This window comes from Stegodyphus dumicola, chromosome 5 (assembly GCF_044657685.1).
Source record: "Stegodyphus dumicola isolate Sdum_Otavi_A_Nest chromosome 5, ASM4465768v1".
In the NCBI taxonomy this organism is placed as follows: Eukaryota; Metazoa; Arthropoda; class Arachnida; order Araneae; family Eresidae; genus Stegodyphus; species Stegodyphus dumicola.
The window spans coordinates 41268191-41283037 of NC_140772.1; the positions used below are offsets into that span (position 1 = coordinate 41268191).

The 14847-nt window shown below is 35.4% G+C and overlaps 1 protein-coding gene across 1 annotated transcript in view; it reads left to right on the forward strand.

Annotated features, from left to right (window-relative positions):
* Positions 1 to 14847, forward strand: part of LOC118195908 (uncharacterized) — a 172341-nt gene that overhangs the window by 9833 nt on the left and 147661 nt on the right. Inside the window, exons 2-4 of the mRNA XM_085816613.1 lie at positions 5256 to 5317; positions 8605 to 10353; positions 13121 to 13252. Of these exons, the coding sequence (XP_085672739.1) occupies positions 5256 to 5317; positions 8605 to 10353; positions 13121 to 13252 (1943 nt within the window). The remainder of the gene's footprint in view (positions 1 to 5255; positions 5318 to 8604; positions 10354 to 13120; positions 13253 to 14847) is intronic.

Below are 14847 nucleotides of genomic sequence, written 5' to 3' on the forward strand. Positions count from 1 at the left end.
ATTGGATACATTTACATGTTTACTTAAAGGTTTTCTGAAACTTTTAAAAAATTATAATTTAATAAATAAATAAAAAAAATCTGAAAACTTTCAGATTTTATATTACATCGAAAGGGGCGTTTCTTTAAAGTTTTATGTGTTACCTTTATTTATTAAATATCATGCAAAATAATTTAAAAAGTTAGCAAAGCTTTAGAATTTTCGATACACAGTCTCCCGCGCTGGAGATAAAAATGTCTCCCCCCTCTTCATACAGTGTTGTCATTGCTCGCTTTGAAATCGTTAAGTTTGTTAATCAACAATTCGTCAAAGTGTTACAAAATATGAAATCGGTCAAATTTCATATTCCAAATTTGAGCTTCCACATAACCATATTCGGTAGAAGATTATGTTATTCAAAAATTGATGGTTATAGGTACCGTTGTTTTATCACAATGCGAGACATACATACGTTTATGCAGATTCTTCATTATTTAATTTCTTTAAATATAAGACAAGGCGATACTATTTGGTGGCAACAATTTGAAAAGTGAACCGACATTTATAGTAAACCAACGCCAAATGCCAAAACGAAATTAATAAGCCTTCAGAGTAAATTACCCCTGTGGACTAAAAATGATTTTATTAATTGGAAACTCGGAGGGAAAACCATTTATGTCCGTTGACAGGAATTTTGAGAAAAATAAATTTCTAGTTTGTATAACTTTAGTGCAGAAAATACTGTTATAAAAGCATAGAAAAAAATGTGTAATAAGCTTTCAACCTTTATTTAGCGAAATTTGTATTATTAAAAAAAAATGTGCGAAATAGGAAAGAAATGCATATTTTCAGTCCCCCCCCTTTTTTTTTCAAGGAGACTAATTCTTTTTCCCCAGTTTATGTTGAGAACACAAAGCTTCTTCGCTGTATAATTCGTTTTCCTCGAAATGAAGTTCTATTTCCAAAATATTGTTTCTCAGGTCCATAAATTAGTTTTTCCTTTTCTCGTCTCTCAGTAAGTTTTTCTGATTTTTTTTGGCAAACTTATCAATATCTGCTTATAATGTATCACAAGACTACAAGTGACCTTTCTTAGGTAACCGAATCCCATCTTAAACTTGGAATTAAAATTATCTTTGAATTAATCATACGACAGTGAATTGTTCAGATTATTCGTTTTGTACATATCGTGTAATTTTGTGATGTTTAACCTTTCCGGTAGGTATATTTTTTTACTCTTTTTTTGAGGAATGAGTCTTCCCCCCTCTGAGAAAGCTGATGAACTCGTTTAATTTAGAAACAGTTTAGAAATATTATCTAGAAATAATTTAGAAATATATATATACACACACACTATTGTTGGGTTTGATTTCGAATCACTGAGACGTCATAAATACGTAAATGCGACTTACTTTGCGACCTAGGGCTCTTCAAATACTAATGTTCTTAAAGCCAAAAGTCTTCTTGAATCGTTTGGTGGTACGGAAAGAGTAGTAAGATCTCATATCCGTACCCCGGAATGTTCTCCATCAAAACTGGGGCGGAACTGCATTGTTAGTGCACTAGGACTATTCCTGTTCGACCTATGGCGAAATTCTCTTGTCTTGTCTGCTACTACCTATAACTTTGCTTAGCAAATATAACGACCTGAATGAATTAAACTCATAAGTGCAAGGATTAATAAGCACATAATAACAACATTCATTTATTGAAAAGCTAAAAATGAGGAGAAGTCGAACTGAAAATAAGAGTTTTCTGACTTTTCTTTGCATGGTTTAGTCTTTTTTGAAAATGAGAACGAACATACAGTGGATGGACAAAAATATGGAAACACCTTGTGAAATGCATGTTTGAAAAGAAAGATTGATTTTAATGAAATATGTAGGTGGCGCTAGCGTTTTTGACTACTGACGCCACCTATACAGTTTTTGACTACTGACGCCACCTTCGTAAATGTGCTAAACAGTTCAGTTGTTGTCGGAGTACTGTTATGTGAGGTTGTCATTGCATTATGTCAGAGTTAACAGACTTCGAACGTGGGTAAATTGTTGGAGCACGTACGGAAGGTGCTTCCGTAAGCAAGGTAGCCGAGGTGTTTAGTGTTTCAAGAGGTACTGTATCGAAGATTTATTCCGCATATTTGAAAAGCGGAAAAACATCATCTGCTAAATCACAGCGCGGACGAAAGTGTGTCCTGAGTGATCGTGACAGACGATCATTAAGGGCAATTGGGACGAAAAATAAGAAGACCACAGCTGCAAAAGTTACTGCTGAAATGAATATTGTGTTACCGAACCCTGTGAGTACCAAAACAATTAGAAGGGAGCTTCATAAACAGGGAATTGCTGGCCGTGCTGCAATTGAGAAGCCACTCATCAGTGATGCTAATGCCCGTAACAGGAAAAGGTGGTGTTTAAGTCATAAAGGCTTGGACTATAGAGCAGTGGAAGCGAGTAATATGGTCTGACGAGTCTTCTTTCACATTGTTTCCCACTTCTGGCCGAGTTTACGTCTGGAGAACGCCATCTCAAACCTATAATACAGACTGCTTGTTGCCAAGAGTGAAACATGGCGGGGGTTCTGTTATGGTTTGGGCAGCCATATCGTGGTTCTCTGCTAGCCCCATGATAACTGTGTCAGGGCACATGACTGCCAAGACTTATGTGAACATTCTGGCCGATCAAGTTCATCCCATGGTACAAACTTTGTTCCCCGATGGTGATGGTGTCTTCCAAGACGACAAAGCCCCTGTTCACACAGCTCACATTGTCCAGGACTGGTTTTCTGAGCACGAGGATGAGTTGTCCCGTCTTCCCTGGCCACCACAGTCACCAGACCTGAATATTATCGAACCTTTGTGGTCTACATTGGAACGGAAAGTGCGTTTTCGTTATCCACCGCCAACATCGTTATCTGAACTTGGCACCGTTTTGCAGGAAGAATGGTATAATATTCCCTTGGCAAACATACAGGAACTGTATTATCCATTCCGAGAAGACTGCAAGCTGTTTTGGATGCCAACGGGTTTCCTACACCATATTAAGCAAAGAAACATGTTTTTTTAAAGGTGTTTCCATATTTTTGTCCAACCCCTGTATATGAAACTGCAATCTACTTCCAACAATTGAGTGAATTATTTCATCATTTCATGGATACTTTAGCCTCCCAAATGGGATAGTGGTTAGCGACGCTGACTGCCGTACCGAAGGGCCCGGGTTCGAATCCCGGAGAAGGCATGGATGTTTGTAAATGTGTGGTGTCTGTGCGGCATGGGGCACTCTAAATATGCGGCGAGCCGAAAATCCTCTCGAGAGTTTGGTGATAGGGAAAGAGGAATTGGGAGACCCTTGTCTCTCCCCCGACGGGGTGCTCTCCTTCAGAACTGGGGACGGAATTGAGCAAAGTCGTACAGTCACCTGTATGGTGCTCAAGGCTGTTGCCGACGACAGGCACAATCTTGCAATCTTTGCCACAATGAATTTCGTGGACACGTTTTGATGTAACATTGAATTGTCAGGCAGTTGAAATAGGTCACAACATTACATACTTTATCACGGAAAATATTTGTTTCTATTTATGTCTGGCTGAATTCGATGGATAACGATTTAATTAAAAGACGATTTTGTTGAAACATGAGCCAATCTACGTAATGAAATGGAACTTGAAAAAATTGAGCTTAGAACACTTCTGACGTGAAAAGGACATAATAAAAGCAGCATTGTAGAAACTTTTACCATTTGCTGCAATTTACTTGTATGAAATAGTATGGAATTGGGACGGATTTTCATCACTTTTGCACATAAATTGTGAAGCCAGAAATCGTTTAAATGCAAGTGATGGCGTATGAACATGTTTTTCGCAACTAAATTATAGATGATGCAGCTTAGATTTGTCCAGAATTTTGATAGTTTTCTTATAGCTTCGTGTTGCTTCAAAAGTTAGCAAGTTGAAGTCGCAGTATTGATAATCTGTTTCAGTTTCTGCCAACTTCAGTTAATAAGGTATTCTCTCCCTCCTTTCTGCATGCCTTCGTGCTCGGCGCGTATTCGAGGAGTCCAGGTTCGAGTTCCGATCAGGACACAGCTCATTTTTTATTTCAGATTACTACGGACAGTGGGGCGTCAGAACCATCATAGAGTATGCCTATTCTAAGAGTAACATAATCATAGCAGATTAACCAGGTCTAGGCACCTGACGAAATGTAGAGGCTGTAAGTCTCCATTCGTGTATATATGTAAATATATCTAAACTAACTAAACCTTTTTGCTAATTTTATACTAACATACCCAAAACATTGTAAGTGAAAAGGTAAACAACCAAAGAAAAGCTGCTGGTGCAGCGATCAGGATAACATGAGTGACTTGTAGTGCCCATTGAGAGGTGAAGCAGGCGGAATAATTAATAAATGTATTCCTGATACAGTGGCGCCCGAACTAAAAGGTGGTAGATGATGATTCTTCACCACCAGGATTTGGCGACTGGGTTCCCTAATCCCCAGTCGCTCTGTAAAAGGAAGGGGTATGTAAGGTATTTTCTCCTTCCTTTCTGTATGCCTTCATGATGTAACGGTAGCACACTCGGCACGTATTCGAGAGGTCCGAGGTTCGAGTCCTGCCGAAGGCAATGCTCATTTTTCACTTCTCCAGCATTAAAAAAAAAAAAAAAAAAAAAAAAAAAAAAAAAAAAAAATCTGAAACGAAAGAAAAAGAAAATAAGCTGCTGGCAATATTTGCATCCCGCTTTCTTCCTAAGCGGATGCAACGCTGTACAAGTACAACTTGACAATTGCTTTTAACCGACATTTAGTCTTTCAGAAATTTTCTGTTTTGCCTTTGATTTTACTTTTGCCAGATTTATCTTTCTACTCTTATGACGATTTTTTTTCCATAATATTTTGAACTTTTTTAGATCCGGCCCTTATTTTTATTTAAATACTTTTATGGTGGGTATACCCATAGTGCAGGTAATAGGAAGTCTAAATATATACTTGGGCTGTTTTTCTTTTTCTTTTTTTTAAGGGAAAATGATATGGAAGCTAAAGATCATATGAAATTTTATATGATATAGCCGTACATTATTTAAGTTATTTCAATAAATATTTCTTGTATTTTAATTTATAAAAATTGTATTATTGTATTTTTTTTAATGTGTAATGTATGCAGAAGTATCACGAGCTTAAGATTATTAAAAAAACTAAAATGCAAATAAATGTTAGTTTGAGATGTATGATTTTTCATTTTTCTCCATGTGTGCAATTTACAAATTTTATCTTTCAGCTGAAGCCCGAGTCAAATTTAAAGACATCATAAATACAGTTGCCACTGTTGGAGAATATGAGGTACAATATAATTGATTTTCTGATAATTAATGGAAAGAATGAAAGCTAGTTTCAATTTAAAAATAAAACTCTGCTGCAGATTGTTTTGGGAGGATCTGTAAATTTCTTTCTTTTTCTGCAGAGTAACAGGTATTATTAGCATATATGCGACGTCTCTGGCATCTCGTAATTTTTTTGACCAAAATATGCTAAATTATTTAAAATCGTTAAAACATAAGTTTTGAATATTCGCTTAAATTCTAAAACTGGTTTGGTTATATATCTTACTGTTTCATACTACACTAGTATGCAAAATTTTGACGTGAGAGAGTATGTCAGGGCACGTTAAACGCGAGAAGTCAGAGCAAGCAGTGCAAGATAACTTAAAAGCAAGAAAGGAAAGCTCATTTTCAACCATTATTCTTCTAGTGACAGTGAAATTGTAGGTGCAGTATGGCTACAAGAAAATATCAGAACGCTTTACACGTGGTAGAATCATTGGCAAACTTGCGGAGGGGCGTGTAGATCAAGAGTTTGGAATTGATAAAAATGTTTTTTTTCAAGACCTTGAAAAGCCTTCCAAACGACAGCTACAGCTGTAAGAAAGGTTTGTGATGAAACCAAACCAACAACGGGGACTGAATAACCATATAATACTCTGCAGGCGAAAAGAAATCGAAACCAGACAGTGAGCAACACTGTTAAGTATTTGCCTATGGCAACCGAACGATAGGTGTCCCGATTTACTGTGGCCAGACGTCTTCATAAAGGTGGCCAACTCGCCCGCCGTTCTGAACTTTGCATGCCTTTGACAGTGGCTAACGTCAGCATCGTTTACAGTAGTTTAGAGAGCAAAAAGACTGAACACTTCATCAATGGAGTCACGTACTCTTTACCGATGAGAATCGTTTCGGTGGTACAAACGATTCTCGACGCCAGTTGATTGAAGAGTGGTAGGGAGACGATTTCATCCCTCGTACACCAGGGAAAGAGACCGCTGGGGTACTACTTGCGTGCTTGTACGTGACCTTCGTGAATAGTACGGCCAACTGGATAGCCAGTTGGCCGTGGCTTGTATGGGGAGGCATTATAATGAACGGACAGACGGAGCTCCACATTTTCGGCAGAGGTTCACTTACCGGAGCTTGTTACTGTCATGAAGTTAACCTCCTCCCTGTGCGTCTTTTCTGGGGTACCGTTAGTCTCTACTTTGTTTTTATGCATGACAGGGCACGGCCATACAGGAATCATGCTATTGAGGAGTTCCTGGAAAGTGAAGACATCCATAGAATGGATTGGCCAATATGCTTTCCTCGTTTAAATCTCTTTGAATATGTGTGGTATAATTTAGATAGATGTCTGGCGACACCATTTTACTCTCCGGAGAACATCAGACAACTGAAACAGATGCTCCTTAAAGTTTTGAGTATCAGCAGAGGGTGCAACGCAACCAACCATTGCAGTTAGGGAAGATCATATCCCCTAGTAAGTCTCTTATGTGCCAACGCCATTCTCTCAGTAAAGCGTTTTTCTGTTCGCTCCGTACTGTATGCATCCTATTTATTTATTTATTTTTTGCTTCTGTACTTTCCTCATCCTTTAAGTACTTTACTTACTCCTTTAAGTAATTGTGTTTCTATAGTATGAATTTGTTTCAAAATAATAGTGAAGTTAAATTTTAAATAAACATTCTTGAAAAGCGAATTTAAAGTTAATTAAATTTTTAAATAGTGAAATTTAATAGCAAACAAATAAATGATTAATTATTGCTGCGAACTAATCTACAGTATCATTTAAACTCTGAGAGCATATTGTTACGAAATGTAAAGGCGCGGTGAGATGGCTTCCACGCAAAGCAGGTTTAGGGTTGTCATAAAATGGCAAGGGAAGACAAGGTTGCCACCTTTGGCGAGAAATCGTCCATTTGACATTTGGCGACATGCCATGGACGCATGGAGAATCTTCTGGAACGAATTCTTACCGGTTTAACCCAGAATGTTTTCAAACACAAGCCGGAAGCTATATAAATCCTGCTGGTCCGCAGTCAGAGTGTCTCGTCTAGCGAGATGATAGTCATTGAGCGAGTGTCTCGTAGTCTAGCGCCGAGCTGATCGTCGAGTGCATCGAGGAGTCTCTTAGTGTATCGCGGTTAGTGCATCGTCGAGAGAGTGTGTTAAGCTCCGGGACCGACTGAACCGAAGAGTCGGGAGCTGTGCTCTGTGTGTCGTCGAGTGCATCGCGAGTTGTAGCGTCAAGAGTCTCGAAAGTATGTGGAATTAGTTCCGAGAACGACCGAGCAGAGTCGGAAGTTGTACTCCGGTGTCTTGCAGTGAAGCTGCCTCCACCGTTATTGCCTGACAGTGTGAAAGCTGTGTCGCTGATTGTTCCAGCATGTTTATAGTAGATCTTCGACGACTGTAAAAGTGTTTTGGAGCTTTCCTGATTAATATTGGTAAATAAAGTGTGTTTCGATATTCCATCAAGTGCTATCATCGTTATTCACTCCAAATTCACACAAACCCCATACGAACGTGAAGGAAGAAAATAACGTAACAACTGGTGTCAGAAAAATAACGTAACAATATGTAAATCAAGTGCAAGTATCAAAATCCATGAATAAATGTATAATTAAAAAAAAATTTAATCCTAAAAATTTATAAAAATGCATAAATGAATAATTGTTGAGTAGGCAGGAGACAGACGTATCAAGGAGAAGTTGCCTCTAAACCTACTCTTCAATTTTTATGCCTTCCAGTTGATTTTTTGCGAAATTATGGCCAAAATCGAAAAAGTTGCTTAAGGTTTGCATTCTAGTGTATTTGAAATTGTTTTCAGCATCATAAAAACTAGTAAATGACATTTGCATGTAAAAAAAATATCAACATCTTTCTGTGAGAAATATTTATCAGAGATGAAGTTTTATGTAATTAATAATGTTTCTAACATTTATTATTTTATTGCTTTTATCATCCGCTTAGAAAATTACATTGATTTTAAATGCGGAAATTTGTTTTGGTCACACGTAATTTTATTTAAATTTAATTTAAAATTTGCATCATATGAGCAATTACTTTATATATTAACTATATTGTATAGTTTATTAAATTGCTCAATCAGTGTCAATGAATCAATGTCTGTTTGTAGAATTTCGCTCTACGAAAGGTTTTTAAGACATACCTCTCTTTTTAAAATAAGCAGAGTTCCGACATCTTGTATTCGGAAATATATATACAGATACCCTTTATATATATGAATATATGAATTTTTTTAAAGAAATCAAAAAGTCTAAATTTGTCGTATTGTTTCAGAATGTCAAGTATATTGAACTGAAGCAAGAATATCGGGACAATAATTGCAATCAGCAAGAAAATTTTTCCTCTGTGTCTTCTAGTCTGTCTTCAGAAGGAAGCTCCTACACTTCGCCTCTTACGCAAAATTTTCAACCTTACTGGCGATATCGACTTTCTACGAGTACGCGTGTCCCGACATTGCCTTCCAGGAGTCCTGAGTATGAGAATGTGCTACTGCAGTCTTCCAGAGAAACTTGTCCTTCCCCCGCTCCTATCCAATTTAACAGATCTGTCTCTGAGTCTACCTTATCTCACCCAGTGAAGAACCATCCTCACCACGAGGATGGCTCTTCACCCACGAGAAGACAACGAGGATTATCTGCCAGTTCTTTCAATAGATCTTTCCTAGAAAACCATTACAGAAATCAAACTCCACACTTGGAGGAAAACCAACCCATCAGAAGAGTTTCAGTCAGTGATTTGGATACATCCAACAGAATTGCATATAACAAATCGCAAGCCAATTATTCACCAGAAAGGCCGCATAATCTCTATGGACGGCATTTCAATGGCATATTAAAAAATCCACCACCTTCAAACCATGAGTTCAATCGAACCGTCAGCGAATCTATTCCTCTCCGTCCACCTGAGACGTACTTTGAGGGAGACATCGGTCTTCCACAGCATCCCATGTTTAGAAGACCGTCGCATCATTCAGCGACTGATTTGAATAGATCTGAACTAGCACAACCTGCTATTGCAGATGACTGTTCTGTACGAACAACGAAGAGATCTGGGATTTGTAATGATGAGATTTTGTTAAAACTGCAGGAGGACAATTATTCTAAAACTTCTAGCACACCTATTTCAATGTGTATCAATCGAATGCATGGAATACCAGCAAAAGATTCTTTTCATGACATTCCTGTCTCAGTATTTTCTGAGACACCTGTTTCAACAAGCATCAGTCGAAGTGATGCAAAGGGTTCTTTTCATAGCACTTCTGTTCCTGAATGTACTGAAACATCTGTCTCAGCAAGCATCAATCGAATGCATGGAATACATGCAAAAAACTCTTTTAATGGCATTTCTCGCTCTGAATATTCTGAGATGCCTGTTTCAACAAGCGTCAATCGAAGTGATGCACAGGATACTTTTCGTCACACTCCTGTCTCTGAATATTCTGACACGTCTGTCTCAGCAAGCATCAATCGAATGCATGGAATTCATGAAAGGGACTCTTTTCATGATGATACATTTTCTAAACAACCTGATGGTTCTTTTCCACTTGAAAATTCAAACCTCAATAATGCATCCGAATGTACTGATTTTAGGAAGCGGGAACAAATTGAAAAATTTGGTACCACTAGTCGGAACACTATCAGTGCATCGATACCAAAAACTGCTTACCAATACCACAATAGCACTGGTAACAATCTGAAAGAAACAGTGGCAGATGATCTAAGTAGTACAAGCTGCGTTCCTCAGAAGAACTTTCAGTGTGATAATTATCAAAAAGAAGAAATTTCTTTACGTACGCCTTTCTCCGGCCTTGATGTTTACAGTAATCATTCGGATTCTTTGAACTTAGGAAACGAAACTGCTGCTTCGAATCAGCGAGTGCTAGGAAACCTTGAAAATAGTATTCAAAATTGTGTTGAGCAACACGAAAAACCTCCACCGTTACCACCAGAGAGGAGACGTAAGTCGCAAGACAGATCACGAGTAGATGTAGATGTCAGTGATAACAACAGTACAGAGCAAATGGTATGTATCCTACAGTGTAATTGTGAAGATTTTCTGCGAATCGTTGTTCTGATAAGTTGCTGTGATAATAATCTTTTTTTTTTTTTTTTTTGTTTTTTTTTTTTTGTTTAAAATATTGTTTTTGTTTCAGACTTCTCTTTGCGTGTCTTTTTAAGCATTTGTATTTTTATTAAAGTAGAAAAGCTTGCGTAAATCTTTCTGAATTGTTTAAGAATAATTTATGACTTTTTAGTGTTTAATTAACTTTTGCACGTTTTATTTATGTAATCAAACCTTACTCTTTATCCTTTTTCACAGTAATTTGCATGGCTAGTTAAATATATTATTATTCATTTCATTTAACTATTATATTTAACATTATTCATATTGAATTAATTTTTTTTGTTGGTTTGAAATATAATTATGATCTTTATTATTATTCTTAAATCTAACGTTTTCCTTCGTTTTATGAAATTAAAAGAGAAAAAGTATAAGTTATCGCTTTAAAGAGAAAAGTATAAATTATCACTTTTAAAGAAAAAAAGGAAAATAATTTGGGAAATTTAGTGTAAAACATGCATTAAGAAAATGTATCAAAATTTAAAGTGTTAATATACAGGTTACTGCAGGAAATAGGAGCAAAATCGTAAGCTGTGACTTAAGTAATCGTAATCGTAATCTGTGACCGGCAAATCATTTTCTGTAATGTGATATCAGTTGTACAATAGCATTTGTTATTCTGAAAAATTTTATGAGTATTAATTACATAATAATGGAGTAGTTTACTAGTTCTTTTACAAACTGACTTAAAGTAAAAGTCTGAATATTAGTAATACAATCTGCGTCGAAATTTGTGACAGTTTTTCAAAATAAGAAGCGTTTTATTTTGTCGTTTTTTTAAATCAGTATAATCAGTATTCTTTTATATTTACATGCTTATCATAAAACTTCAAATCGAATATAATTTAAAATCAACGAAATTAATGTGTCTTGAATTTCAAAATTTTATTTCCAAGTTAGACTAATTTAAAGATATTGTGTAGATGTGCATCGAGCTTTGTGCTAACAGGTATCGAGATCTTGTTACGTTTAATTGTTTTTTTCAGACTTTCATTTGTTTCCGTATTCACTATCTCAAAAAAGGCCTAAGCAACGATTCAAGTCGTTCCTAATTCAGCGTTTACAGTTTTGTTCCCAATTCAGGCTCAGAAGTAATAATTTTATAATTTGATTCTCAGCTGAAGTGGTTCTGAAAATATCCCTTCCTTTCGTTTATAACAAAGCGAGTGTTTTACACTCGTTTTAAAGATAAAAGAAGGTAGAATCAGAGAACTGAACAGCATAGTTCTTCTTAGTATGGCTTATCTTTTTAAGATATTATTATCCAGAGGATGAGCAGAAGTTTAGGTATCATCAGAGTGGGAAAGAATAAAACAATTAATTTTATTCTTCTTTACATTAGTTTTTTCGTTGTCCCGTGTACATATATAACATATCTGATCAGTTACGTCATTGTCTGGATTTATATGAATACTTTCTTTTATCACTAGTAAATTGTTTGATCCACCAGTTATTTCCATTTCTATAGACATTTCAATCTAAAACATCTGTCTGGAGCCGATAGGATTACTTCGTTGAAAACTGGTAATTTGACTCAGATCTAAATACCGGTAAAATGGCTGCATACCTGCGCGTCTTTATGTTTTTTTTTTTTTTTCCCTTCATTCTTTCACTGTGAATGCGAGTAAGTTTCCATTAGAACGTTCACCACGAAAGCATCCCTTCCTTTAAGCAGATATCATTAATATGCTTTATCAAAGTAACGCAAAATAATCAATCTAAAATACCTCCCAGCATAAATTAGGGCTTTTAGTTCCTTTGGGTTTCACTGGCCTGTATCGCAGTTTTCTAAACCAAACTTAAAAACGAAAAATTATCTTGAGCTGTGCAACACAGCGCAATAAGCTAAAAATCGTTTAGTCTTTAGTGAAGAATGTGAAGGTAAGTAAATCATAAGATTGCTTTGACACAAAGCTCTCAAGTAAAAAGTCATAAATTCAACCTTCGCTTTTATACGCGCTGGGAATGTTCAAAACAATATTTCTGGTTTAGTCTAAATTGTGGGCATACAATTATCAGAGTTGAGTTTTAAAATGTCTGAATTAAGAAAAAGAGCTTTTCGAGCAGAAGATATTAAAAAGAAATGAGTGTTTTCTGAATATTATTTTAGCGTTGGCAGGCTTCAGTACCAAAAATACTATAAATTATTACGTTTATTCTGCCAGTGTCAGCTTATTTCATGTTAACTAATGAGTGTTTACATAATTTCGAAATAATTTTAAAATATAATTATAATTTTAAGATATTATAATTTAATTATAATAATAGTTAAAAAATTTTATCAAAAATTGTAAATAAAATTTTTTAATATACATCTGTATACAAATATGTCATTAAAAATATGGAAAATTGCAGCATATGCAGAATTTTATGCACATTCGTAAATACAATATTTATAGGGTTATTTAGAAGCGGAAATGCAATAATCTTTGTCAACTGCAAAAGTAGAGCACAGCTATTAAAGCATATTAACGAAGGGGACATCCAGATTCAGATCTGCCACTGCTGCAGAACGTCAACAAAGGCGAATTAGGTCTAGTAATATGTGGGAAGTATCTTCTGAAAGTCGTTCTTTCTCTGATCTTTATCTGCGATGTTAAAGGTGAAGAGTATCCATTGATTTTGTCTTGTGAGAATTGAAAAAGATCCTTTTTTTTTCCTTTCGCAGCTGGAGAAGGGGATCGTGACCGTAACTGGAAAGGTGAAGGATCGAGTCCAGCACTTCGACGACATGGAGAAAAAAAGAAACACCAAACGGTGCCTCTCCCCCCTGCCAGACAAGGAGAACAGGATGACAAAGGTCTAACTGCAAAGCTCTTCTTCACTCCCCTTTTTCTTTTTGCTTCGCTTGAAACACTTGCCTTTTTATTTATATATATATATATATAATATTTGTTTCTGAATCCATGTACTCAGAGGTAAAGCTTCGCATCTTTCTTACGCAATCAAAAAGAAAAAAAAAAGGGGGGGCATGATAACGCGCGACATTTCTTTCTTATAAAAAATTGCTTACTTTCGGATTAGTTTTATTTGCACATCCTATTATCTTTTTAGCAATTTTTAATATGGTTCAAATTTTAGTCATAAACCACGGTAGAGAAATCGCTCAGGTTCCGACGTTTATTTGTTGCCACACATTTCATAACTGCGGTGTTTACATATTTGCCTTGAATTTTGTACAAACGATGAATATGTAGACATTAAAAAACATGGCTCGCATTTTTATGGTGCCGCCATTTTCTATATCCCATTTGTTCTACAGATATGTCATAAATAAATTTATTACTGTTGTTAGTTTGCTTATATATATGTAATAATAAAATTCCATAGTCAAGAATACACTTAACATTCTAAAACTGTACGTGTAGAAAAGGCGGGAAAAACAACTTGACTACGGGGCTGTGAATTTAATTCCACGTACTTTCAAATAAGAGAACGTCGCCATTAAAAATGAAAAGAACATACAGTTAGAATTTTAAGTGTATTCTTGACTATGGAATTTTATTATTACAAATATATATGTATACATAATTTATTTACTAAAGAAATCTTGATTATATTATCTCCTAAGATTAATTTAAGTAGAATTATGTCAAAAGAGTGAATCCATAGTTAGTAAGTTTAATTCCGAAAATTGTTTTAAAGTAACTTGAATGTAAATTGTTAAAAATGTTTAACGGGGACTTGAATTAAATCATGAATAACAAAATTTCAATTGTAAAAAGAAATTAAATTAAAAGCAAGTAATTAAATTAAAATCAAGTAATCATTGTCATTGATCGGAAATTAATTGACTTTTCAAGGGGAACAAACCAACTCCCGTTCAATGAACAATAATTAAGAAATAAGAAATAAAGGGGAACAAACCAACTCCCGTTCAATGAACAATAATTAAGAAATAAATACGACGGTGTTTCGTCCTTTACTCAAGTAATAAGGCGATGCCAAACTGGCAATTTAAGTTAGGCCAAATATTTCCGTGAATTGAAGGGACCAAGAACCAATGCAGAGTGCTAAAGCACTCATTCTGATTAAGCATTTTCGCTAATTCAATTTTGAGTGAAAAGCAATTTATGCAGTAAAATTGATAAAATTTCTTGAGTAATTGTCCCCCGACACCCTCGTGTTTATGCGTTTTAATTCAAAAACTATTTGTAAAAAATTAAACATTGGAAATTGGCATTATGAAATAGAACTCAATGAATTGAAATAAACATTAGAAAATTACGAAATATAAGAAATATAATGCAATCTTTGCAAAAACAAATCAAAAAATAAAAATTTAAATTTAAATTAAAAATATATATAATAAAAAAGGGAATGTACATGAAGATATAAAAGGCCAGAAGAAGCATTAATTAACTTACGTTCTTTCTAGTAGGAAGTGGGCAAAGT